Below are 27870 nucleotides of genomic sequence, written 5' to 3' on the forward strand. Positions count from 1 at the left end.
ACTCAGGTAATTTCTGGGCACTGGCTGAATCAACTTCATTAAATGTGTTCAAAGGTAAAATGTCATAAACGTAAAATAAACTGGGCTGCAGCGTTTTTAATATAAACACTGTATGAATGTGTAAATGAAATATCTAATTTTTTAAAATCTAGCCTGAACAAAATGTAAACACAATTTTTGTACTTCAGCTTTATAAAGTAATTAACAGAACAGTTCTGAACCCAGTCATGCTTTCGACTCGATAACTACTAAATGTTTTAGAGCCCACGCAGGAGACGACGTGAATTATTTCACAACTACACTGGAAATCAGTGATAAAAGATTTGTTTATTCATGTATCAAAAAATACTACAAGGATGTGATATTAAAAGAGACAGACAAACGAAAAGCTGCATTAAAACAGAACACATGATCGCGTTTAAGTTCCTTCACAGGCCGGTGCGTCGTCGTGACTTGACTGTTGACTGTCTGGAGGGTAGAGAGGATAACACTAATAGGCACATGCATGTTTTAGTAGCAGGACATTAGTACTTTCAGTTATTGTCTCAGGGCCTAATTCTACTTTACTGTCTGTTTTTATTAGAGGTATTTCTAAAGTGCACACACATCTTAACAGCCCTAATGGCCTTCCACTTTCTCTTGCTCACCTTTGCCTTCATCCCCCTCAAAGCTCTCCTGATTCGTCAGTGCTGAGTCCGCTGCCTGAGGCGTGTTCTTTTCATCCCTCTCTCCCTCCCACAGGACCGTGGAGGTGGTCCTGGACTGGAGCCGCGGGCGGGGAGGTGTCTTGTGGTCGCCGGGACTGAAGGACTGGGAAACCCCCGAGCCTCCTCTGCTGAGGCCAATGCCCCAGCCGTGACGGGATCCTAGTTTGCGACGGCCCCCGGAGCCAAAGCGCGGGGCTGGAGTCCCGGGAGCAGAGATGTCTGGCTCAGTCTGGGACGGAGCTTTTCTCAAGGGGGAGGGAGACACTGGAGCACTGCGTGGGTCTGAAACACCATGAAATACATTCAGGGTTCAGACAGTTTTATGATCATTCGGATCCATTTCAATTTTCATTATGGTAATTGGTGTCCAGTGCCAGCTGGTAAAATACAAATAAACTGTTACAGAAAAACAACATTTAACACCTTTACTGAAGTTTATTAGCTGATCAGAACTCTGAACTTATGAACGATGCATCTGTCAGAGCAACCTGTAAAAACTGTAAGAATCAACATTTTCAGGAGGGAGAAGAGAGAGAGACTTCGTCCACCTACAGAACCGCTGCTTCTAATTTCACAAGCTGAAATTTTAAAAAACTCACCAATTAGTGAGACATTTAGGCCCTGCTATTGGAGGACGCTGATGCGATGAGGGAGGATGCTGAGGTGAGTGAGCTGTCAGGGGGTGAGCTCCAGATGGTGGCTAAGAATTAGGGATCTGACACCAAATCCATGCGCAATGATTACCCACAGGAACACGATATAACACATGACAGCAGCTCATTCAGCCAAGGTTCAGGTTCAGGCTCAAACCTAACCTCATCAGCGCTGCATGCGCGATGATGACCAGAGATAGAAATGGAAAAATGTTTTCTCCAATCAATTTTCTCGTCTCATCGCGTCTGACTCTCTGACATCTCTGCTGTCGTCTGTCCGACCGGTCCGGGAGTCCGAGGGTCCTGGTTGACAAACAAATGAACTGCAGCTCTGCCCCCTTCGCCGTCATTGCTAAGTGTTTTAGCTCGTGCAGGCACTCGTGACCTGTCGTCTTGACGACTGTAACGCGCCGCTGACAGCTCTACCATCACGCACACTCAAACCTCTCTGTACCTTAATCGTTTCCAGTTTGATCAGCCTAAAAAGACGCCTCACACCACTCTTCCGGCAGCTGCACACATCAGATTGAAAGCTTTTCCAACACTTTCCTAAAGAATCATAAACTCTCCTTCTTCCTCAGAGCCGTGGTCCAGGTTTACAGTACACACACTTCTCACCCTCGGTACCAGAAACGGCATCAGGTGCCACTGTCCCTTTCAGGTCAACCTCCAAGAAAGGCACTTAATTGTTGTTCTTTACATCTAGTGTTTATGCTCCATCTTTATAATGAATACAGTATATGCATTTCTTTGCTTACACTTGGTGTGTAGATGAGTAAGAATGGAGTCTCTCTGGAATTCACGCTCAATACAGAACCAGCAGGAGCACAAAGAGCCTCCCAGTTTGACACTCAGGTTAAGAAAGCGGGGATTTAGGCCAGATAATAGAAAACACTGTGTGTGCAAAAATGAAATTAAATGGCGACAATAACAGCGTGTCAGTAAGAGAGGAGAACTGGTGAATGCAGGTGGGGGCTTAAATCTTGGCTTTTGAAAATGTCTGCAGAGAGTTTCTGCTTCTCGGAGCCAGTGAATGCATTCCAGAGTCAAGGTGCATAAAAAGAGAATGAAGCCTTGTGAATCTTTTCCTTTCAACATGTGATTAGCAGAGAAAGCCGGCCTCGCTAAGTCTTGGCACTCTATAGGGAGAGATCTAAGGAGCACAGAGTGGTATCAATGCCGACCACACTTGGTAGTCATGAGATGATTTGTATGCATGCCTGTAGCCTTGCTTGATGGGGTGAGCGTGTGAGCATATCTTTGTGAAAACCAGTCGTCTGGTGTTAGTGTGCGTGTGGTCTCACCAGGCTGAGGTGCGTGTGTGTCTGATGTAAATTCAGTGCTGTCGGCCAGGTTTTCCACGCTGCCTGCGGCGGTGAAGAGGGCGCGTCCCTCTCTCCCTCCTCCCCGGGGTTTGATTAGCTTCTTCATCCTGTCTGCAATCCAGTTAGATTTCCTATGAGGACACACAACGAGCGTTTACAAAGAGGGATGAGCCTGCAGAGTGTGTGTGTGTGTGTGTGTGTGTGTGTGTGTGTGTGTGTGTGTGTGTGTGTGTGTGTGTGTGTGTGTGTGTGTGTGTGTGTGTGTGTGTGTGCGCGTGTGTGGACACTCACACCCTGAATTTCCAGAAAACACTAGAGAGATGCCAAGTGTCACTGGCTGTTCATAGAAATGCACTGTGTGTCACACACTGTTTGTTTCCTTACAAAGTGAGACAAAAAATGTCTTAAGGTGCCAGATGCCATGAAAATCAATTCAAAAATGTTATAATTAAAATGTCATAACATACCGGTTTATATTTGCAGCACAGGGGACTAAATGGACTTTTATGACATCCAAAAAATTAGTGCACAACAAAACTAATCAGTCAAAGCGGATATAAAAAAAAGCTGCTCAGCTGCTGGTTTTTGTAACCATTCGTCTCATGGAAATGTGAAATATTGTTACACTGTGTTGATGTCAAATGTAACAAGACGCCTGTTGTCTCATGACGTATCGTCTTCATGGTTCAGTCAGCTACTCATCACAGATGAGCCTTAATGCTAGAACAACTCACTCCATCATCACTCCACCACCACTCACTCACTCTGTGTCTGACACTCGCTCTCTTCAAATAGTAGAAGCGTTTAAGGGCTCAGGTCGCGTTGCGTTCAGCTGGTCACTCATTTCTCGGTCAAAGGATTTGGTAAAGTGCCGCCTCTCAGAGCTGATAGATCAGCACAACAAAAGATAATATAGCGGGAGAAGGAGAATGAAATAGACTCAAGGCCAGAGGACTGATATTCCCTACATGTTTTTGAAGTGCAGTTATCTCAGTTTGTAAGTGCTTTGGAGATGAATGGCTAAAATGTAAAGTGGCAGCAATTTGGAAATCGTATCACAACAACTGATTTTCTCCATGTCTATGCACGAAATCCTGTTTATGATAGAAAAAAATTCTGTCTAGCTGAAATTTCTAACGCGGGAGTCTATGCAATAATAATGGAGAGTATTGATTAAACAGTCTGTTGCTTCTAAATAAAACTCAGGTGATAAGTCTCATTAGGTTCATCGCGACTGTATGTGTGACCTTGTCGCACCTTCGCGTTGTTACGCATCTGCACTGGGGACATGAAGGCGCTATGCTTTTGGCTGGTTCCTTCTCTCGCTTCTGCTGCTAAAGCGACATTTCAGGCGTTCTCAGACTTGAGTTCACTCAGTATGAGCTGATGAGACGTTCAGCGTCAAAGCTAAAGGTGATCTCCCGTCCGCCTTAGGCTAAAGACCGTACACTGATGTTCCCTCAGCACCAACGTCTACGGGGACTCAAGGATGAATGTGTTGCGCTCAGGGTTAAAGTCACTGTTTTCCCCCGTTTTTAACACTATGTCTCAGTAACAGCTGCAGGAAATCACATCTGGCACAAATGTCACCACCTTGAGTGGCGCACGAAAGCTACGCAGTACAGTACGTCTAGTTCCACATTGTCATTTGATAGATCTGTATTATAAAAATATTATAGCTGCGTTAAATCTACAGCACTTTTTACGGCCTCAGCGTAATAAAAAGTGCTGCTAGTGTATTGCACTGAATCGAGTAATAATTTGGCCATTGGTGTATGTTGTGTACATATAATATATATTGAGTACTTGGCCTTGATGACTGTGGGCTGCATGCTGGGCTCCAGGACTCTGTACTGATCCATAATCTTTTCCACCAGCTTCTGCTTCTCCCGACGAAGCTCGCTGAGCTTCTCCCTGAAAAGACATCAGACATAAAAAAATGAGCAAGAAGGTCTGTTTGATTCATTTCATGCATTCATAACCAGCAGGACTAGATTATTCTGCGTGCAGCTCTGTGATTCGACCCGTTCCCATAAATTCAAAAATGGAGTCGGCTGCGCCGTCTGAACTGCAGATCAGACAACAGGCTCTGTGTGGACGTTAATGCTCATTTGCTGCCGGTGCGCGCGGGGTCGCGGGGTTCGAGCTGCGCTGCGGACAAACATGAAGCAGGCAATTGTTGAGAAATAGCCTTCACGCTCAGCGGACCCCAGCTGAATGAGAGGCAGCGGAGAATAGAAATAGTGGACACAAAGCCGCTGACAGCGTGAGATGACTGCCGCTTTCCGGCACGCGGCCGTAGGCGGAGAGGATCAGGGACGTTAGCGGGTCCGAGACGGAAAATGAGACATTTAGCCAAGTATCAAAGTCTTGGTACATTTTTAGCAGCACCAGCAGATGATGGTGATGCTTGTTGTTTGGTCCCTTCAACACTTTGGTCCCAACTGTCAATACTCTAAAGCTACTGGTGAAAAGATGTCGCCTTCAGTGTGGATATGGAAATAAATTTAGAATCTAAATTTTGTTTTTAATCAATTACTTATTTCGAAAAATCTGTTGCAATACTGCCATTGGTCATGTTTGCATCGAAACCAAACTTTGCAGGTCACGTTGAACATTCTGAAATTTAGACCCTGGGATAAAAATACCTCATCACATAATTCAATTGGGAACGAAGTGATGGAGGCATCTGGTGAAGGTTCAACTAAAGCTTGTAGAATGAGCACCGGACCTTTTTTATTCTCATAAGTGGTTTTATGGCTCTGCTGTGTTTCTGACTCTGAATGTCTAATTAAATTCCAGCAGTGTCTATCGTTGGTATGTGCAGACCTGCGACCTGAGGGAACAATTATGCGCGCTCAAAAACTCCAGCTCACTTGCATATGCTGTTTCTTACTTACACAACACATCTAACAAGATTAGCATTCAGGCTGATGAATGGAAGTCCAATACATGCTCTAACTTTAATTCTCCAACTACAGGGAAGCGATCAGTGTGTCAGTGTTGTTTTTCCTCCAAAAACAAAAGAATCAATCACTTTATCACCAAGTCCATAACACTTTTAGGTTCTATACTGAACCTGTACGTATAGAGATTTCATGTACTTAGAATATTACTTTGACTAATGTTGACTATGCTAATACAGAGTAAAATTTAACACGTTATTATGGTCCTGAACAGTGGCTGGCTGTTTAACAATGACCCACCAGTGTTACAGGTGTTAGAAGCCACTGAGGTGACACAGCAGGACGCTGGCGTCACATCTGAAATGTTACCGGTGACATTGAAACTGGAAAAAATGTACTGAGAAATAAAAGCTTGAAACTACTTGAAATACGAAAGCTTGGCGCCCATTCTGCATGCCCACTATTGGTTCTGAATTAATCCGCTCCCAGTCTATTAGTCATTAAAAGGGCGACTGCTGAGCACTGTTGGACTGTGAAATTGTTGTCTCACAGGCTCAGCCCTTTACATAAGAGCTTTAATGAACATAGAACTTGGACCGACGACGAACATTAAACACACACATCAGTGGTGTTCAGGTTTTTTGTTATAAACCCGTGTTTGTGTGTGTGTGTGTGTGTGTGTGTGTGTGTGTGTGTGTGTGTGTGTGTGTGTGTGTGTGTGTGTGTGTGTGTGTGTGTGTGTGTGTGTGTGTGTGTGTGTGTACTGACTGGTACTCCCTCTGCTGTGAGTAGTGCAGGTCACGGCGCTCCAGGCTCTGCTCCAGCAGGGCCCGGTTCTCCTTCAGCAGGCTCTGATTCTGCTCGGCCAAGTGACGGTTCTCCTCCTCCATGTTTCCCTTCAACTGGCTCAAAAGCTGCACACATACAGTAGGATCATAATCAATCATGTCGGTCAAAACAAAAGCTTTATGTGTAGTCTTTGCTTGCACGTGTCACAGTCTAGTGATTCTCTAAGACCAGGCCTATGAGGTCACTCTCTCGACACCGTGTCGGTTCAGACGAGAAAAGCAGCTGAAAAAGATCTGCAGCGATGGCGGTATTGATTCATGCACACAGTGGTCAGCTCTGAGGAACGTCGCACAAATCTAGACCTGTGTGTAAAGACATCAAAAGGTGCTGAGAGAAGTACAGCAGCTGGTGTCTGAATGTGAGGGCAGTGGTCACGGAACTGTAGACTGCAGATTGAAAAAAGCAGTGAAAAGCGAGAGGTCAGAGCAACATGAGCTAAGTTCACAACCGCAGCCAGCATCTCCATCACCAGCTCCAACAGCAGAACAGCTATGAAATGGGTTCATCACTGAGTATTAATAGTAACAACATAGCCCCCAACAGCCAGCGAGTGGGTGGGGTCGCCTCACCCACGACTCAGGGTGCCCAGTACAACCACCATCTGACCACTGAGCAGCTCCACTGGAGCAGAGGCTTGCTCAAAGGCACCACGGGTCCAGTTAGCTTAGACAAGGACCAAACGCTGGGAGAAGCAGAGTCTGACTGAGTGCTCTCATAAGAAAAGATGAATAATCTTTGTTTAATCTGCTCAAAACCCACAATTACTGCCCATGTTGACGGAGGCCAGAGCTCGGCGTCACATAACTCATAATCGTGCGAGCAATTGGAAATGATTCGGCAATTTGGTTTGCAAATGTTTCAAATCCTGCAACAAGTTTGTGTCTGTGCGTCTACAGAACCAAGTGATCCAAGAGAAGTTTCGTGAGCATCTGGATGAGGCAACAGAACGAAACATCTGCCCGCAGACTTCCTGATGTCCTCTGTAGGAAGTCAGAGGAAACCGACTTCCCTCAGGCTCCTTCAAACAACTGGAGACTTTACTGAGATTTATTTTCTGTGCTTGCTATTCAATTTATGGCAATAAATGTTTTTAATACAGTCTATGAAGCTGTGATTTGCTTTATAGCAAGTATTACAAGTGCCACACTCACGGGCGATATGCAACAGCTATGTAAAGCACTTTCCAAAAGCTGCAATCAAGTCCTAATAAATCTTGCCTAATTGTCCAGCAATGCTTTAAATAAATTTGTTTTCTTATTTGAAGAGGGTAATGTATCAGAGTGTCGTCGCTGTGAAGCACTGAATCCCTTTTTTGCATGCAAATGATGAACCTGCAGCCTGAATACAAAGCACATACGTGTGTGTGTGTGTGTGTGTGTGTGTGTGTGTGTGTGTGTGTGTGTGTGTGTGTGTGTGTGTGTGTGTGTGTGTGTGTGTGTGTGTGTGTGTGTACCTGGTGCTGGCTGGTGAGGCGGGCATTGCTCAGGTCCAGGCTCTGGTTGGTTTCCCTCAGGGCGCTGAGCTCCCCCTCCAGTCGGGTCCGCTCCAGCTGGGAGGCGCTGAGCTCCCCCCTCAGCAGCGAGCCCTGAGCCAGCAGCTCCGCCTGCGACACCAACCCCTCCTTGTGCTGGGCCTGCAGCCTGCAACGCCAGCACAGCGCCGCTTTAATCACTACCGTCACCGTTAAAGCTCCGTAAAGGGCTGTGCATCATTGTTTGGCAAGTTCTCCCCGACTAAACTCTAACTCAAACTCATTACTGTGTTATTCCACCACCCGAACAATAACCAAGAGTGGCTGAAGCTCACATTATGAAGCATCACTCACGAAACTATTGCTTACAAAACAAGAGGTGAGCAATCATCTTTGTTTCATTTTGTAATGAGAACGGTAATAATATAAAATGAAACTCTTAATGATCACTGAGGGGGACATTAGGTAATATTCAGTAATAACTATCCAACATTTTATCTTCCCAATGTGGATTCAAAGTATATTTTGATTTTGATACAAACAGGACCAGTCAACAGATCTGGTTCAGTAGAAGATGTCCATATAGTTCCCCTAAGGCCTGCAGTATGAATTTTCATTATTGAATAATCTATATACTACTACTACTACTACTACAAATAATAATAATAACAATAACAATAATAACAATAAATAATAATAATAATAATAATAATCATTATCATCATAATTTAAATGTAACACCATCCAGTTTCATTATATCATGAAACTTTGCTTGCTTTTCTTTCTCCTCTCTTCTGTTTTGAGTCTGATCCCTGAAGCCCAAAAGCCTTTAATCACAAACAAAACGTGTATTTAAAAAATGTAAAACCTGTTCTGTGCATTCCTGCGGCACATTTGCATTCAAACTGGTTCCTGTGCTGTGCCCTGTGCTTCACACAGACGCATTACCGCCGCTGCTCCGTGTATTCAAATGAACATTAGTGCAGCGGGAGGAGGCGAGCGAAAGCATAACCAGAGCTCATCAATGCGATGCTATAGAAGCCGAGTGGATCCGTTACCGCTCGCTCTCTTCTTTCAGCCGCTCCAGCTCTCGCTCGGTTTCCTGCCTTCTCTGGGCCTCGGCCTCCATCTCCTCCCTCTCCGCCTTCATCTCCCGCTCTCTCTCCTCCAGCTGGCTTTTACCGTCCAGGAGCTCCTTGTATCTTGAGATAGTAAACATATTCAAATTCACCTCAAGAAAAAAAACAGTGCCTTAAATGTGTGACTAAAAGAGAGAACGCGTGTCTTCGAGCGATGAAAGTTGGCTCCGTGTGTTTTTGCGCTGTATCACTTCTTAGGAAAAACCTAAGACTCCTCGCAGACGTCAAAGCTGTTAAAGCTACCTGGCCTCCAGCTCCCTGTGCTGAGCCTCCAGGCTGCGATTGTTGCTCCGTAGTTGAGAGTGTTTGTCCAACAGCTCCTCCAGCTCCACCTCCTGCCGCTGCTGCAGCGCCGTCATCCTCTCGTGGTCCCTCCGCAGGGCCTCCATCCTGGCCAGAGACTCCTCCCGCTCCCGCGCCCACACCTTGGACTCGGCCTCTAGGGCGGCGCACCTGGCCTCGCTGTCGCTGCAGCGCGTCAGCAGCACGGCATGCTGGGAGCTGGTGGACGCCTGCTCCACCTGCGCGTGTGATTGGAGAATAGTAAGCCCTAGCCGCTATGATAATCGCGCCTGAGCCCGCTGTCCGCTGACCTGCAGCTGAGTGTTGAGGGTCTGCAGCCGCGTGCAGGAGTCCTGCAGGCTGAGGGAGTGGCGGCGCAGGGCCTCCAGCTGCTCCTTCAGGTGCTCGCAGGCCTCCTGGGTCTGGGACAAGCGTGAGCGCAGGGCCTCTTGTCCTGCAACGGCCAAGGTTTTCTAGGGGGAAGGAGGGACTTCTTAGTCTCACATGGACAGGGGATCCACAGCCATAGGTTATATGCACATTAGCTGAGCTTGATCCAAAGCTGCAACTCTATCATTTATAGTTCCACAAAATCCTACTCATACAGAGATGAGCTGGAAAAAGATGAAGGTACAGTATAAGACGCGGTGAGCAGCCCACCATGGCTCAGCTCTACAGTCACAGTCTGAATTTATTCCAACATTTTTGCAAGTACTGTCTTAGGGACCACACATATCATGTGTGCATTGTCTAGAGAGCCTGTGGCTGAGTGTTGGTCTCCTTCAACTCTTTTTTTTTTTCATTTCAGATTCTCTCACATTTTCTCCCAGCACGTAACAGAATCACGTTCTGACTCGAGGGATTTCTACATTTTCATCCACTCTTTTAGATTTTCAGTGTAGTGTTATTCCCAGATAAAATCAGAGGTACGTATACATTTATATATATATCACTCTTTCTTTGGGATAAAAGGTAAAACACCTCTTAATATATCACATTCAACTCTAGTATAGAATGTAAACACTGAGATATATAACAGTAATAGCTAATCTGGCACATACACCCCCTGCGGTGAAGCCTAGCTCTGGCAGCATCATGTTATAGTGGTGCTTCTCAGCAACAGGGATAGAGAAATAGATGTGGTCCAACAGAAAAAGCCTGGAGGTAAACCTCTTAGAACAGCTCCATGGACCTTAAGACCATCCATCAGTCACCAACTCCAGCTTTGAAAACAGACTCAAAGCGGCCAGACCAACTTTCTTCTGAAACTCATCAGTGTGTTCTTCCTCGGGCTGTTTCATGTAATACTCTTTGATCAGATGAGACAGAAGATTAGTAGTTAGCAGCACAAGTCTAATGCAGAACACCAGTTTCAATGTCAGGAGTGAAGGAGCAACTCCCCCATGCTGGCGTTCCAGACAGACTCGCAAGGAATCGACATGTCTCACTCCGATCAATGGAATGACCTCAGTCAGGTGTGTTCAGTCAATCAGAAGACACCACATGACATGATGGAGTATATGATTGCATTCGGTATTTAATAGAAAGCAAGGATGTTAGTGAGGCACTGACTAAGACCAGGAATTAAACTGCAAAAAATGTGAAGATGTTTCCTTCTCTAAAAATGCAATGACTGACACTGCTGACCTTGGTGGAGCCGCCCTTTACAGCTTAATGTGTGCGTGTGTGTGTGAGTTCCAGAGAAGAAGAAAGAGTAAGAGCCGGAGCACGAGAGCAGCAGAGGAGATAAGGAAGATTAACAGTAGCCGAGGTGACATTATAAAAACTGATGAGCAGAGATAAAGCAGTAGTTCTGGAAAGAAAGTGCTGCTCCTGGGGAAGTGGTGGCCTACACTAAGTTGATAGTCATCAAATATCCCTAAAGCAAGAATTTTAGTAATATAGCTGGTGCAGCTCTCGTGCGGGAGACGCACCCGCACGCATTGAGCTGAAACACATGCAGACATGGATACGCACCTCCTTCTCCAGCTCCAACAGCCTCTCGCTCAGCCGTCGCTCGGCCTCTCCGGCGGCGCCGTCGTGGGTCGTGAGGCCGCAGCCTTCACGGGGCCGATCCGGGTCAGACGCCGCCTGGGTGAGTGACTCGCTGACCTGTGCTTTGTCCGTGGGGTCCGGATGTGCACTGGACGTATGGTCCACGTCGCTGCTGCCTCTCCTCTGTTCCAGCCGGGACTCGCTCGTCGCCAGGCGCTGGGAGAGCGACTCCATTCTGTCCTGGGACTGGTTCAGGGACTCGGTGGCCGCTTTCAGATCGGCCTCAGCTTTTAGCAGTTTGTGGTTGAGACGCTGGACCTCAGAGGACAGTTCCTGGCAACGTCCCCTCTCATCCGATAAGTCCTGATAAGACAGAGAGGAGTCTGTGTTTATACATTTGTACTGTGATGATATTGTGTATGAGTATGATATTCACCTATTGTACTTATTTACAAAATGCCATAATTAGCTTTCTCACACCTACTGTGTGAAGTCTGTTTGTGATGAGAGGCTCAGATTGGGAGCGTTTCCCGTCTCTGCAGCACCGGTGACTACTCTAGCGCTCACACACCTGGGACAGCGAGCTAATCTGGGCCCGGGCGTCCGCGCAGCGCTCCTGCAGCTGCTGCTTGCCCTCGTCGGCGCTGCTCAATCGAGTGCCGAGCTCCTCCTCCCGGTCCTGCAGCCGCGCGCACAGCTCCTTGGACTCAGACAGCTGCTGGCACACGCGCCTGCACACACACGCACACGCACACACACACCAGCAGCAGCAGCAGCAGCATGAGTCCAAGCGCAGACAGACGTGACATTACAGATAAATGCACGGCGCCGATGAGCAGCTCTCTCCAATGCCTTGTAAAGTTAATTACGTACTTGTGCTCGTGATCAGGGTTAAGTGTGTGTACGCACCTGTGTTCAGCGTCCAGGGCCCGGGCTCTCTGGTTGCTGTGCTCCAGGGCCAGGGTCGTGCTCTCCAGCTGCTGCCTCAGCCGCGCCGCCGCTCGTTCCCTCTGCCTGCCCTCCTTTCTCTGTCCGTCCAGCTCCGACTGGCACGCCTCCTTCTCCTGCTCAAGCCGCGAGACCTCCAGCAGCGCCTGGTCGCGCGCCCGGGCCAGAACCCCGGCCTCCCGGGCGGCCTCGCGGAGCTCCGCCTCCAGCTCCTCCTCCCGGCGACGGGACGTCTCCAGACTCCGACCCTGACGCTCCAGCTCCGCCCTGAGGGTCTGCGTGTTGAGCTCCAGCTGCTCAGCCTGGCGAACAGGACAAGATGGATGAAAGATGCTGTTAGATCATTAGAGTGGGCTACACATAACTTCATTCACCTCTCTCACTAACTAAGTGAAAAGAGAGGATGCAGGTGAGCTTTCGCCTTTGAATCACACCTGGCGTCAAAAAACGACAAGCAAACGTCGTGTTTGATTTAGCACTCGTTGTTGTTCCAACTCAGCCTTAGACTTTAAAGAAATAAACTTGCATCCAAATGAACAGATTTCATTTCAGTTGATCTTTTATCCACAAACTGAACTGATAGGCCGACATCTCCTCTGGAGCAGCGTTCAGAGAATGAAAGGTTGTCGTATAATGTATAATTAAAGAAAGACTTCACAGTTGTTGTGTGTACTTTAATGTTCCGTGCAGTAGAACCCACTTCTCATAGATTAAACTGCACTGTAGTTGGTGTCTTCACAGCTGGACACTGGGCACATCTGGAACACGTTTGTAAATAAGAACATCGTATTTTCTTATGATTAAAAATCGAGTAGTGTTTGGTTGGTAACTGTGAGGCTCACAGAGAAGCTACATAAAAGGAGGGTGGGAACACTACACTATTACATCAGACGCTTTATGTACATCTTTCTCCAAATGGGAGGGATTCATGAATCCCTTTTATAGTTCTTCTTTACTGCTGATTTAGCAGCGATCCTTTCCTTCGCTTGCAGTTTCTCTGATGTATCGAAAACAGCACATTACACAGTATAAACATTTTACATCCTGCGGAGGCTGAAGGGGCTGATTTCTGCTTGAGTTCATCCCTGAGCCTTCATCTGGGGACAAACCGTGACCGTAACCTGGGATCTCACCTCAGTGTCGGTTTAATAATTGCCTCGCTTGCTCAACGCCGGATTCATAGAACTGTGTTTTACCCGCAGAGAGTTTGAATTATCCATTTTTACTTCACGCTGTCAAATCCACCTCCTGCTGAGTTCTCCATGCCATCACATAATTAGTTTTCAGATGAACACAAGAGATGGTGAAAGAAATCTATTTGGCAAACGAAACTCCAAACTAATGCAGTGAATTTAATGTAAACAAGTAATTATTTAAGGGGATTACAGAATAATGAGATTGGCCATTAAAATGAGATGATTTAATTCACTGAGGATTTGTGCTACATCAAAAACCTCTGTTGGCTTTCATTTGATTCCTACATTTATTTTTGATCTACCCCTTGTTTATGTTCCCTGAAGCGAAGTGACATCCGCTGCGCCCGTGAAAGCGCTGGTGTCACAGCTGTCACTGAGTCGCGTGCGTGCATGTGTGTGCGGCGCACGCACACACATGCACGCACGCATGCACATGCACACACAACCTTGCGCTGGACGGTGCGCTGGGCGTCCACGGTGCCTCGTAGCGCGTCCCTGTCTCTCTCCAGCGTGGCCCGCTCTCCCTCCAGGGCGGCGATGACCGTGGTCTGCATCCTGTGGAGCTCCGCCTGGCTCCGAAGGCGGCACAGCTCCTCCTCCATCACCAGACCCTCGGACTGCAGCACCTGAATGCGTGGAAAATCAACTCAGCTGCAGGACTCAGCAGCTATGTGTGCATCGATCCGCTGACAATATTCACTAATTAGCATAAACTGCCTTGTGGCATCTCCCACCTCCCTCCGTCCATACCTCTATCTGCCTGCGGGCCTCCCCCAGACTCTCGCTGGCTTTCCTCAGACGCTGCATCTCCGCCTCCAGGACCACCAGCGTCTGCTCCGCCTCCCAGCTCTTCCTGCTCTGCTCCGCCAGCCTGGAGCGCAGGTCCTGGATCACGGCCTCCTGCCGGTCGGCCTCGTCCTGAGCCTCCTGGAGGTGCTTCGTCAGGATCTCCGCATTGAGATCCGATGGGGGGTGCACGTCCGGGTGTGCAGCTGTGGTCACCGTGTTATCGTCTGGACTCTTCAGGTGCTTCGGGGTCTCGGGGCTCGTTGGTGCTGCAGTCGGCTCTTTCTCCTGCTTCTCTCTGTGTTGCTGCCCTCCCTCTGCCTCCCCTCTCCTTTTGGGCTCCATCATCTCATCGCACACTTCACCCTTTTCCCCTTGAACGTGGAGAACCTCTTCACCGACTCCAGCTTCCCTCTGGGTCCTGATTATTTCCACTCTCCTCTCCTCCATCATCCTCACCCTGCCTTCGCCTTCCCCCCTGCGTGATTCAGAGCCCTGCACTCCTCTCTCCTCCTTCTCCTCCTCTCTGTGTGGAGTCCTCGCTGGCTCGTCTTTCCTCTTGTCTTCTAAACACTGCAGCTTGGTCACAAGCTGCTCCAGGTGCTGCTTCAAAGTGGAATTTTCATTCTTCAGGTTTTGAAACTGAAAAGTACAATGGGCGAGAATTGTTGATCTCCTTCCAAGCTTTTAGTCTGCTACATTTTTGCGGCATCTGTTGTCTCTTTTCTTTTTGGACTTGAACAGGAATGAGCGTGAATGTGCCGCGTGAAAACGGACTGGAACCACCGTTTGTTCGTCCTCAACGTGTGCTGAGGTTCGGCCACGTGCGTTGAATTTAGTTGGTGTAGTGATCGAATTCTTTATCTCTGTGCTCACCTCCCTCAGTGTGTTCTGATGCTCTGTCTCCAGGCAAGTCAGCTCTTCCTTAGCATCTGGAGAGTCAGCCTGCAGCGAGAGGAGACGGATGGTTCACACTGATCCCGACTCTGAGATGCCAGAGTCCAGTCTGTTCATATATTGGCTCTTGAGTGTAATGACACCTTCAGCCATATCATGATCATATCAATAATAAATACATAAAGGTATAGTGTGGAGTTGGATCTGTGCTTTTAAAGCTCTGTCATCTCCCCCTGCATCCTTCATCTCTCACTCATCCATCCAGTGCTTCTAACAGCTGACTTATGTTTATGACCCACTTTGACTTCCAACCTCCTTCTGTGTAGAGGCTATAGATTAATTATCTCATTACACTACTATAGATGTGTGTGTGTGGGTCATAAAGTGCCTTGCACCCTGACCTCCTTTTGGGCCTGCAGCTCCTCCAGTCGTCTCCTGAGCTCAGCGTTCTCCTGCTCTGCTCCCAGCAGCCTCAGCGTTGACGCCTCGCCCACCTCCACGCTCAGAGGCTTCTCGTCTGAGACGGAGGCCGCAAGAAATAAAAAATAAAACAGAAGAAATATGAGAAACAAGAGGGGGGGGCGGACAGAAAGAGAAATTAAGGAGAGATTCACTCAGTTATTGTTGACTGATAACTTGCAGGCCGGTGCGGCACCAGATTTTTTTTTCTTATCAGTTAATTAAAATGTCTTAAATGACAAGGTGCTTAAAAAAAGGCAGGGGCTCTGACCAATCGGTTGGTTCGGCTCCTCGTCAGAGTCCAGTTCTGATTGGAGGAAGCGGAGGTGGCCCGCAGCTGCTGGCACCGGAGCGCTGCCGCTGCCGCTGCCGCTGCTGTGCCTCAGGTCTGCCTGAAGGCTCATGTTCATCTCCAGCAGCTCGTCAACTCGCTGCCTCTCAGTGTCTCGCTCCTACGCACAGAGACACGCAAACGCTCACGTCGATTACAGGAAAAACATATTCTTTATTTAAAGCCACCGGTGACACACACACACAAACTTTAGGCGAGGCTGGTAATTTCCCATAAATTATAACCGTAGACATGAGTTTACCACCAAAACAAGCACCAGCAACACATATAGAGAAAAGTGCAATGTTAAATACCAACATTTTTTCCCATTCATACAGGAGTGGGAGAACAACAACTCACTGCTTCCACGTCCATGACTTTGTGACGCAGCAGAAGGTTGTCCCTCTCCAGCTCCCTTAGCGTGGAGCAGCGCGTCCGTGCGTCCGCCAGCTGTTCCTCCAGCAGAGCCTTGGTCTCCTGCAGCGCCGCGCACAGCTGCTGCTGCTCCTGTAGGGGGCGCCGCGCACCAAAAGTGAGCAAACACACGCACGCTGTATAAGTGATGAGCTGCCAACGAGTCGATCACACGCCGGTGGAAATTAAGAACAAATATTTGCTGGGACTGACACTGTTTATTTGTTTCGTCGGCGCATCTCAAAGTTTATCGATCTTTCTCTGACATTTGTCTGCAAAAGGAGCCGTGATGGGATCAACGCTTTTTCTGCCTCAGAACAGTTATACTGCCACTGAATAAATCTCATTTGGGTGTAAAGGCTCCAATAACTGAAGCCGCTCTCCTGCTCTTTGTCAATGGAGCCGCTCTGGGCTTTAAATCCTGATGACATCACTCAATATAATCTCATTCTCTGTCTCTGAGCTTCAGAGTTGTGCACTCCTGATTGAAACACCCACGAGCATCAGACAGCTTTTGAGATTAAGTGGTGCTTCTTTTTAAAAAATAATAGACGCTCAGTGAAAGATTTAAAAAAACGAAGAGGATCCTCTGCTTAATAAACGGTGTTTGTATGAATAAAGGCGGGGCATATATTCATGTAAGTGTAGCCGTGCTCCGTGTTACTCATTTTGATGTGTGTGTAGTGGCGCGCGTACCTTCAGCTGAGTGCGCGTGAGGTCCAGGCTGCGCAGTCTGTGTTTGCAGCTCTGGAGCTCAGCCTGGAGCTGCTCGGCGCGTGTCGCTCGCTCACGGGCGCAGTCCAGCTCGTCGCGCAGGGCACGCATGCCCCTGACCTCGCTCTGCAGCGAGCGGAGCTGCACACACACGCACACACACATGCACGCACGCACACACACACACACACACACACACACACATACACACACACACACGCACGCACACACACACACGCAGGCACACACACGCACACACACAAAAACAGGGGTCAAGAAAGGCTGCGAACGCATCGGGATGTGACGTACAGCAAATGTTGACAGTGTCTGATGCAGGAAGGAACCAGCGTGCGCGTGTGAGACCTTCGGTGATTAAAACTGTCACAAAAAATAGAAAAAGTAAGTGATGTTCTTAAAGCGCCGTCAATGTCCTCAAACACCTGTAGCATCCAGAACCCGGGAGTAAATCTACTAAAACAAGTTATTTCTTATCTTATCATGGTTTAAATTCAGCTGGGAAAGAAAAAGTCTGGCTTTGAACAGAACTTGGCTGCAGTGGCTGTAGCATGATTACTGCTGAACACAACATCTAAGTGGAATTAACCGGATGCCACCTGTGTGTTGTTAGACGTAATACACAGGGAATTCTAGCTGTGGCTCAGTGGCTACAGCTTCATGTGTCAGGCCGGGGGCCGGCGGCTGCACCTCTTTGTGAAGTTTCTTCAGCTGCTCCTCCATAGTTTGTATCTCCTGTTTGTAATCCAGTATCTGATCACCTTTGTCTTCCCTGAAAAACAAAACCAGTAACCTGTGAACCTTGTCTGTGATATTTTGCCTGATAAAGACATACGATGTGAGCAAATGATGTTTGCTTGAAATACTAAGTACATGCAGAAAGTGTAATTGAGCGGCAGTGACCTTTAGGATCTAGTCTGCGGTGACTACACTGTGGATTCCAGCACTGAGCACCTGATTTGCTCTGTATCATGGCTGATAACAACAAACTGCTTTGTGTAATGTAAACTGTGACAAAATCATTTGCACCTTTTTCACGTTGACCTTTCTCAAAACTCTTCTGAAGGTACTCCTGAGCTTTCCTGACACACACACACACACACACACACACTCACACACTCACAGTTGCTGTTTGAGGCGACGCAGCTTGGCCTTGCTGTCCGCCAGCTGGAGCGCCAGACTTTGGGGTGGCTCCTCGCCGAGACCACCCAGGGGTGCCGAGGTTGAGTCAGCGTGCGCCTCCCGCTCGCAGCACAGCTCCGCTATCCTCTGGGTGGGAGAGGGAGACGGAGGTACGAGGGACAAAGAGGACGGACAAAGACAAAGGTTTGAAAGTTAACTGGAGTCGGGCAAGATAAATTACAGGGGCTAAGACCACAGTGGACACGCATTAACAAATACAGCGTGAGATGCTTGAAACGTTAAACCTACACTTACTGCAGGTGCTCGTCATAGTTTGGTACAAATAAATGTCAAAAGGCTTTTTGCGCATTTTGTCTCGCTCTCTTTTTATGTGATCACACATAAAACACAACAAGTTGAGTCCTTGAATCAATACGATTTAACTGAGTTCACTGGAATTATTTGATGAAAAATAGTTCATGTTATTCCACTATTAATTCTGTGGAGTAAGGTTTAAGTTATTCATTGTAGAAACCTGAATTAATTATTTTAATATTGATGTTTTCGTTTGTGAAAGCTGGTAACGGGCCTAAGTGGACCTGTACCCACAAGCATTTCATTCATTGTTATCTGTTTTTCATTAATAATTGACACTTGTTAACCTTAAATTCCGCAGTGTAATCATGTTTATTACATTCCAATCTGTTTAATAACCCAACCAGCTGAGATACCATTTTAATAATAGCTTCTTTTAGCAGAAGGCAGAATCAACGGGAGCGGAAGAAAACATGAGATGTGAGCATGTTGATCAAATACGCAGACGCTGACTTCAGGTTCATTACATTTTATATCTTCATCAAAGCTGAGTTTGCCTGTGAGCCCTTTAGAGGTTCTGGGGACTCTTAATGTGTTGCTTGTCAGTTGCTTTGTGTGAGGCTCTACATGTGTGTCTGGTTACATATTTGTTGCAGCTTCATATTTAATGTACAGACGTCAGAGTAGCATCACACTAATCCTTCATTGTGTGTGCATGCTGTACCTCCAGGTGAGTGTCCCTCTGTGCCAGCAGACTTTGGATCTGCTTGGCCATGGAGCTGAAGACCAGCTGGAAGTCCGCCCCCTCCGTCTCCACCAGCTCTTCCCACTGAAGCGGCAGCACCGTGCGAGGGTCCTGAGTCACCTGCAGCAAGGACAGCGTTTCAGGTGTCTGTGATACGATCAATATGCGCCTGGGAAACCCTGACAGAAAATGACAGATCTGGAGATGAGCGATCCAGACAGCGGGAAGGCTGTGTGAATATCAAGCAGAGATGCGCGTGTGCACAACGGAGAGCAACTATTTCTGTCTGGTAAGTTTGTCCAAAAACAGCCTGACTAACGCTCGGAAACTAATGGCGGTGCAGACAGTTTTGAAATGTCCCTAGGTGGAAGGCATATGAGCAGCAAGCAGGAGGCGCATCCATCCACATGCAGGAACAGCACCTCTCACCTCTCTGATTCATGAGGCTGAGGAACCTGGCACAAAAAGGCTGTTGGCAACACGCTGTTACTGTAATTTAGACACGCTGGTATGCAACATGCTGTTTTCGTAATGCTGGCAATTATTCATGGGGGGTATTTTTAAAAGAGTACAATTTGGCATTTATGCCTTATTGGAGAGGACAATGAAGTATGACAGAAAAGAGATGAAGGGGAGAGGATGATGTGGCAGAGGTGGAGGTGGAGAGGTGGGCACCAGGGGTGAAAATCCATCCTACGGTGGCAGCAAGGGGCACCCAGAGGTCTTTAAAAGGCTGCCAGTAGAATGACAAGTAGCTCATTTTCACACTTACTTGAAGCACTAGGAGAAGGTATAATAGTTCCCTCTCTCTGCCTACAGGGCAGACAGTAAGAAATTCTTTGCTAAATCACATTTAGGAGCAGAGACCCTCTCAGAATAGTCTACCCTGGACTATGAGTCCTCATGCAAATGGTCGCTCTGCGAATGCTTTTTATATCTGGGAGGTCCTTAATTTGATTAATTCTGCACTTCAACATACCTGCTGAATGCAGCTGGCAATGGCTGCCTGGGTCTCGATGTCCAGAGACTGGATCTGCTGAATGAACGTCTGCTTCCTCTCACACTGCAGACACACGAGCATGAAAAAGATTCAGGTGTGTGTGTGTGTGTGTGTGTGTGTGTGTGTGTGTGTGTGTGCGTGCGTGCGTGCGTGCGTGCGTGCGTGCGTGCGTGCGTGCGTGCGTGCGTGTGTGTGAGAAGCTGGTTTGATTCAAAGAAAAGAACAGGAGTAGCTCCTTTTAAATAGTTATTTACATCTCTAATTGTATTGTGAATGAATATGTGTAGAACTCCATTTAGTCAAATGCTTTAAACTGGAGCGACTTCCATGTCAGGTTTGTTGGGTTGCTCCTCATCTGGGGATCAAATCGTTGACACTGCATTTGATTAGCTGCTCTACCTCTCCCAGGTCTGTCTGGGACGTCTAATATAAATAAAACTAATACAAACATCAGAAGAGATCCTAGAATGAGCTGAGCAATAACTGAAGCATTGGATAAGTGCAAATCTGAGCCTAGAGAATAAAGTACTGGTTGTCCACAGCATTATTTAAAGTTATAATTCTCCCTCTGTGTCCTGGATCCTACTTTTAACTGATCTAAACTGATCTGTGGTCCAAAAATTAAGGCCCATTTTTCATTCTACATTATAAACACAGCACATATTCTGTGTTTACGTTTTATTTGTGGACTTTCACCAGCAGATGATGAATGTGGCTGGAAGGAAAATCCCATCATCATGACACATCTTTAATATTTTCATTACTGCTGTTGTCTTCTGGGCTTTTCTACTCTATTTACCTGCTGTGTGAGTCTATGAAGGACTTTTTGTGTTTGTGTGTTGCTTAGAGCTCACTTCGTACTGTACCTACGACTCTAAAAGACAGCTCCTTGACTTAGTGTGCGTCACATTTAATCTAATCAGGAGCCGTCTAACTAACTAGAAAACATTTTCCATGATTCATAAACATATATAATTTATTGTACCACTTTTATTTATTATCCCAGATGTTGTATCTTTATGTCCCAGGCTCTACTTTTACTGTTTCTTCCTTAACATTAAGTCTCGCTTCACGGCTTCAGTAAAACATGCGACTGTTACATGTGATGGTCACGTGTGATCACCTGCACTGCACATCCCAGCAACAGCAGCAGCAGTCGCCTGAGCTCCTCCACAGCTGCCTCTGAGGACACGAAGAAATAACTGTCACTATCACGATTATCATCATCACCCCCCCAGCAGCACCCTCCCTATCATTATCACCTTAATGCGTTCCACAGATTGCAGAGATATGGACTCGTATATAAAGTATAATTACTTTCTTGCTGCTGAGAGACGTGGCGCTGATAGGATCATGTTGTTATCTCGTACCTGTTAAGGGGTCCTGCCCCAGAATGGCGACGCTAGGGAGCGGCATCAGTATCAACTGCTGTAGGTCTTCCTGGAGAAAAAAAATACATGTGAAGAGTTAAACAAAAAAATTGTGGTGACCCTGAAAAAGCGAAGCAACAATACAAACTTTCTGCAGGTCTGCAGCAGTTTGTGGTATAAACAAAGAGCTGATATCTGATAACTTTCCTTTTGTTTCTCCAGGTCAGACGGGTTAGATGAGATTAGGGTAAAAGTATTCCATATTCTCTAAAGGAAGCCGCATCATAAAAATGTCAGATGAACCGATTACAGCTCTAAAAGAATCCGTGGAAGTGTCTTATCCTGGATAAAAAGTTACACACCCAGAGCTCAACAACAGTCATCAAGCAGTCAACAGACCCTCACGTATCCACTCAGTGACTGAGGTCTAGTTAAGGCCTGTGGTTCAGTGATACAGCTTCTATCTGTTGTGGTTCTGCAGCGTTGTGTAGCATCATATTGTGCACAAGAGCTGCAGAATAGCTCTGTCACCACTTAATAGGAAAACATTGCGTCACTCACCATGAGGGATATCTATAGACAGACCCGACTCTAAACCACACACCTGCTTGCTTTATGAGCTGGCGGCGCCACGTGGACCCGCGCTTCCGCCCTTCAGCCGTGAAATTAGTTGCATTTAGCAGCGCAGGCGCCCACTTAGTTTGAAACTTAGAACAACTTCCCTGTTAAATGGAAGTCTCGCTGTCACGGAGCCACACGCCGACACTGGCCGGTTTCTATCCCAACTGCTCCGAAAGCCTGTTCGCATCCCAGCACGCGAGCAGAGTGGCAGAGTCACTCAGAACCAGGCCGGGGAGCGGAGCTCCCCTCCCCGTCTGCACCGCGCCCGGGTTTGGCGAAGAGGTGCGCGACGCCTCGGGCCCCGGGGCTCCTTCGGGGCCCGGAGGCCGCTGCCCGTCGCAGCCCCGCACTGGTCACCGCGCAGCTCGGTGGTTCACGATGCCAAACAGACTCCAGCCAGACGGGAAATTACACAGAGCTGCTTGTCGCTGGCATGTTAATGTCACTAAACAGCCAAGATCCAATGCATACTGGGAAATATCTGCTCCGATTTATGCATCAATATATGACAGCGTGCCTGCGTGAATGAAGATTAAGCATATGACTAATATATGATTCAGTTCTCCACACATTTATTTACGTTTCCTTTGTATGTATGGCTTTTAATAATGAAACATTATAGTAGCCAGCTTCCCTCAGGGAGCAGCCTCTGCTGTTGTCTACAGGCTTCACAAATATTTCATGAAGTTTCTGGCAGCCCTGGTGAATCCATCTGCAACATTATCTTTTCCAATTTCCATCTTTCTATCAATAATTCCGCTTTATGTTGTCGGGCTCGGAGCCGGTTTCCAGGTTTGATGGTCTGCGCTTCTGTTGGACGCCTCGTTCTCGTTCTGCCTTAAGCACATGTGCGAAGCAGATTTCAACTGTAGTTTTTATGTTAATTCGAACATCATTTATCGGCCCTAAAAATGTCACGGTTTACTGAAGCGAGGGATCTTTAAATGCAGAAGGGTCACTAAATTAGTAGGCGAGAGAAATTAACATTTAAAATCCCATTAACAGGAGGCTGGAGATTCTGGGGCATTAAAGGCTTTTCAACAAAACATAAAAAGGAATAGAAAAGAACTAACAATAGAATACTGAACAGTTGGAAAATAAGAGAAGAGATCAGCCTGGAACAAACAGAACTAAATAAAACAAACAATATTATGACTGAATAAACAAATGATGGAATTAGCCTGATAAAATACATGAGTAGAGAGGAGCATATAATAAAATACAGAATAAAAGAGAATCACATAAACATAATAAAAAATGACAAACAAAATAGAAGAGAACTGATTAACAGTCAAAACTAGTAAACAATGGAAAATGATTTTACAGTAAACAAAATAGAGAATAACAATAAGGGAGATGGAGTATGACAGACAGCAGAATAGAACCAAATCAAAATGGAATGAAATAAAAGAGAAAAGAGAAAAAAAAAGATACACAAGAACAGAACAGAATAGTTGATGGAACAAAACGAAAACAGCAGCCTTAATGTGCTTCACATGACTGTAAGTCCACACTTTGTGTGAGTGGTCACAGTCGGCAAAAAGTTCATCTCACCAGAATGAACAATTGTTGTTACATGCAAGTGTACACAAACACACACTGCAGAGCAGCAGCAAACCCAGTCAGACCCCGACCAGCGCTGAATCAGGCGTCCTGTGTGACGGAGCCGGCTCTGAGCTCACCTGCTGACGTCCCAGTGTAACACGGGATGTAACGAGCTTCCTGATCGTCACCAGACCGGCTCCCAGTTTTTCACGGGACACTGGCCGATTCGCTGAGAATCAGGAAGTGAAAGCAGGTTGACTCGTGTCGCTGTGTTGTGTGACAAGGCGAGCGGAGCGTGCTGCGTCCACCTGACTCCACTCTGAGGCTGAGAACGAAGCCTTTGAATCATCCTCCGGGGGAAGAGCTGTGTCACTTCCTCAAATGCCAGAGGGACGAACAGCATTAGGAAACGCCTCGCACCGAGCCGCTTGATAGATTTCCATTGTCTTTCCCTCCTTCAACCTCAAACCACAACAGCAGCTTCTCACTCCTCCACTTTGTCTCGCTGTTGTCTGCCTGATAATAAGCCGAGGATGGAAATTTACTGTTTCATCTACTCCATCAAACAAATGTACCATCATCCTCTGCGTGTTTTTCAAACATTCCACAGCATCCTTTAGGCAGAATACATTTGTGTGTTGAGCTTCATCTCATCCTGTTTCACTACCTCACAGCTACACAACTGCCTCCCCAGCCCTGATCGGTGTGGCCCTGACTTTTGTTTTAGAAGGAGATTGAACTTTTTTTTCTATTTATAATGAGTCAATTCTGTCCATCCACAAAAGAAATGCTACAGAAAGGGAGCAGGGCTGTTGAAGGCGCTGGAGCCTGAACCTGAGCAGCAACATTTCCAAATGCCTGCGCAGACTGTGTCACAGGCTTCAGTGTGAAACAACTGTAACAGCTCTGTGTGTTACAACTTGCCTCGCTGCTTGTTGCCCAAGGTTGACAAGGCATCAAAATTTCCAATTAGGCTTTGCAGAGGGGACACTGGATAATACTGACATAAAAATAACTCCAAGCAAACATCTTTGTAAAGGACAATATTTCACCTACTTTCTGGTTACTTGGGGCAAAACACACACACGAGTGTGTTATCAAACCAGTGAACAAACAACAAAGAATTTGGGTCACAGTTCCAGTGATTGAGCATTAGGATAATTTACTCAGAAGCAGCTTTGAGGTCAGTTTACAAACTGTTGATGAATGTCTGTGTGAACTGACTGAACAGTTTTTCCGCTGTATATTTGGTTAGCTGGTTGAGAAAGATCATCTGAAGAATAATCTCTGACGATGAGCTTTGGTGGAGCCCAAACGGAGATAAAGGTTAATAGAAAAACTGTTGTGCTCACAAATTACAGTTTCAGTTTCATCCATTTGATAGTTGAGATGTTCAACCTCTGGCATGTGCCAACCTGATCGGATCTACATCCCCCTCCTCCCCCCTTTGACCCCCCCCCCCCCCCCCTCCTACCTGGTAGAAGGCTCTGAGGTGCCGATTCAAAATGGAAAAGTTCTGGACTCTCAGCATGTGGTCATCCTTCTCGCTGTTGTACAGCTGCTCCACCTTGGGGTTTGGGTCTCTGGCACGAACACAGACAAGACAGCGATGTTTATACTGGAGCTTGATCAAACAGCCCGGCACCACATCTCTCCGGATGATAAATTCTTATGCAATCGTACATTTAAGAAGGCGAGTGAATTAAATTTTAATGAGCCTCAGAGGCAGGCAGCGAGAATCCACATGCAATCATTTGTTGAAATTACATGGCTTAGGTCGGGCCAAATTAATCAGCTGTTCCACAAACACCGAGATCTTGTCTTGCCAGAGCAAGAGGGAGCGCAAAGGTTTTATTCTGTCGGAATCCGAACGCGGAGATAAGGAATTCAGCGGAGACGCCTCGCTGTGTGGCGCATTCAGAACCCCATTTCACGAGTCACCGGAAATTTGTGGCAAATATGAATAGGTCGTAGCATTTACACCGTCCTTTCACACCGGCTGCAGAACAAAGTGAGGTTACAAAGGGGCGTGTGATGAATGTTACATCACATTTCACGCATGAAGAGAACCACTCCACAGCCGTGACACTGGCACTTAGGTGCAGCCTCACAGGTAGCAGTGATGGTGTTTTATTAATTGGGCAACTTAGCATGATCTAAAGAAACACAGGAAGATGTGATTTGTTTTGCAGGAATATGACCATGAGCAACTTAACAGACACGTTGTCCTAAGAGGATCAAAGCAATTCTTTCAAGACCAGGTCATATTTGTATTAGTCTTTGTTTTTTATAATTCATTTACAAATTATTTCCTTGGGGAATATTTAAAAAGCCAATTTCCATATTTTAATTCAACATTAATAAAATCCAAGGACCATTTTTGCATGTAACTACAAGGTTACGCTGGTTAATCTTTTAGTTTTGTAATGGCACAGAATAAGAGCACTCTCATTTGTATGGCTAATTTCAAATTTAAATACTGCTCTAACATTTAATGGAACATGCAGCCATGTGTTTTAAAATGTGTTTTTAATCTTGACTTTTCCGTTGGTCATGTTTGTTGCAATTCAATGCGGGGAAAGAAATCTAAATGCATCTTACATGACTCTCATGACCTCATTGAGGTAAATCCCATTGGTCAGCGTCAGGTAGCGGCTCCGGGTACTCTGGGAAATTGAATTCACTTCCATGTACTGGCTGCAGATGGGGACGCCGTCGTCGCTCTCCACCATCTTCTCAAACAGCTGAACCTGTGAGAAACAGGCAGGGATTATGTTGCACCGTGCGCCTGGAGCGCCTGCTCCGGGAGGTGGACGAAGACGAGGGCGACAGGAGCAGAAAATAGCCACAGAGAAATAGAGAGACAAAGAGGGAGGTGGAGAGGTGCGAACATTTTCACACAGGAAGCCACTTGAGTCGGTGCACCTGTCTGGACAGGTGGGATATGGTGCTCACACACTGGGAAGCACTTCACAGTGACAGGCAGCCAAGCAGGACCTCAGCCAAGGCCTCTGTCTGTGCCAATGCAAACTCCAATATAATAAGGTTTATTTCCACCCGCACCTTCTTCCTTTCAAACTGGTCTGTCCATAAACATAGTAACAAGCGTGTGGTGGTTGAGCTGATGGCGTGAGGCAGAGCAGAACAAGCCCTCGTGCCACAGGCCGGCCGTGCTGCGCACGTCTTTTAACGCTCAGCAGAGCGTTGTGATGGATCTGGTGCCTGTAATTGACCACTCTGCTCAAGCTGCCTGGAGCAAACACAAACCGGCCTCCTGCTGAGCCTGACCTCTGACCTCCTCTTTAGACGAGGGCAGTGAAGGGAAGACCCCAGGCAATCATATCACATTATATTATAAATCCCCTGACCAGAAGGCAGAAATCCTCCTGGGCCAGTTGGTTTCCACATGAAAAGGCCTCATACAAAAACATCAGACCTGCAGCTGGTTTAAGTAAGACCACGCTTTCATGAACACTCAGTCAATAAGGGTGTAATATTTCAAATCTGTAACTGTCCAAGGACACGGAAGTGTCATGGCTAAGAGAGAGTGTGCTGGCCATTAAGAGGCAAGGGAAGCTGCCAAAAGCAGAAGTAGTGTTGTTTTTCTCTTCACAATGGAGCCGTGGCAGTTTACCGGCTGTTTCGCTGTTCATATAGCGCCTACTTATATAAATACTGAGAGACGAGAGCTGAATAACTGCAGTAAAACCCAAATCATAAGTATGTTGTCACTAGACACAGTGTAGGTTCTGCTTCCACCCGGTTCCACACAGTTCGGTTTAATTCTGCTCCTCCACAAATGATGACCTTTCCTCCAACTGTAAGTGATAAATGATAAATGACGTACCCACTGCACCAGCGCGCTCTCCATGAATTCCTCTATTATCTCCATGATGCTAGAGTCCATTGTTGTGTTGGGAGAGCCGTGAAACACTACAGATGACAGCTAATTAAAAGTATTATCGGCGGCATTTGTGTAATGAATCAAAGAGAGAGGATCCATCTTGCGTCAAGTGAAGTAGTTTGACATTTCAGCGGCCCTTCTCCCCTCCTCCCCTCCTCCCT

At 46.8% G+C, this 27870-nt stretch overlaps 1 protein-coding gene across 1 annotated transcript; it reads right to left on the bottom strand.

Annotated features, from left to right (window-relative positions):
- Nucleotides 1-308: 308 nt before the first annotated feature.
- Nucleotides 309-27869, bottom strand: ccdc88b (coiled-coil domain containing 88B). The gene is made up of 28 exons (XM_029165214.3): nt 27653-27869; nt 26407-26555; nt 25280-25388; nt 21640-21709; nt 21393-21451; nt 20249-20332; nt 19249-19389; nt 18211-18356; nt 17778-17859; nt 17055-17213; nt 16305-16451; nt 15885-16065; nt 15556-15671; nt 15134-15202; nt 14222-14899; nt 13918-14097; nt 12237-12577; nt 11899-12058; nt 11310-11690; nt 9644-9805; nt 9294-9571; nt 8970-9113; nt 7894-8080; nt 6360-6505; nt 4492-4599; nt 2665-2816; nt 648-989; nt 309-468 (listed from the first exon to the last, which is right to left on the bottom strand). The coding sequence occupies exons 1-28, from the start codon at nt 27710-27712 to the stop codon at nt 419-421; spliced, it is 4881 nt and encodes a 1626-aa protein (XP_029021047.1). The 5' UTR covers nt 27713-27869; the 3' UTR covers nt 309-418.
- Nucleotide 27870: the final 1 nt, after the last annotated feature.

The sequence above is a fragment of the Betta splendens genome, chromosome 10, assembly GCF_900634795.4.
Source record: "Betta splendens chromosome 10, fBetSpl5.4, whole genome shotgun sequence".
In the NCBI taxonomy this organism is placed as follows: Eukaryota; Metazoa; Chordata; class Actinopteri; order Anabantiformes; family Osphronemidae; genus Betta; species Betta splendens.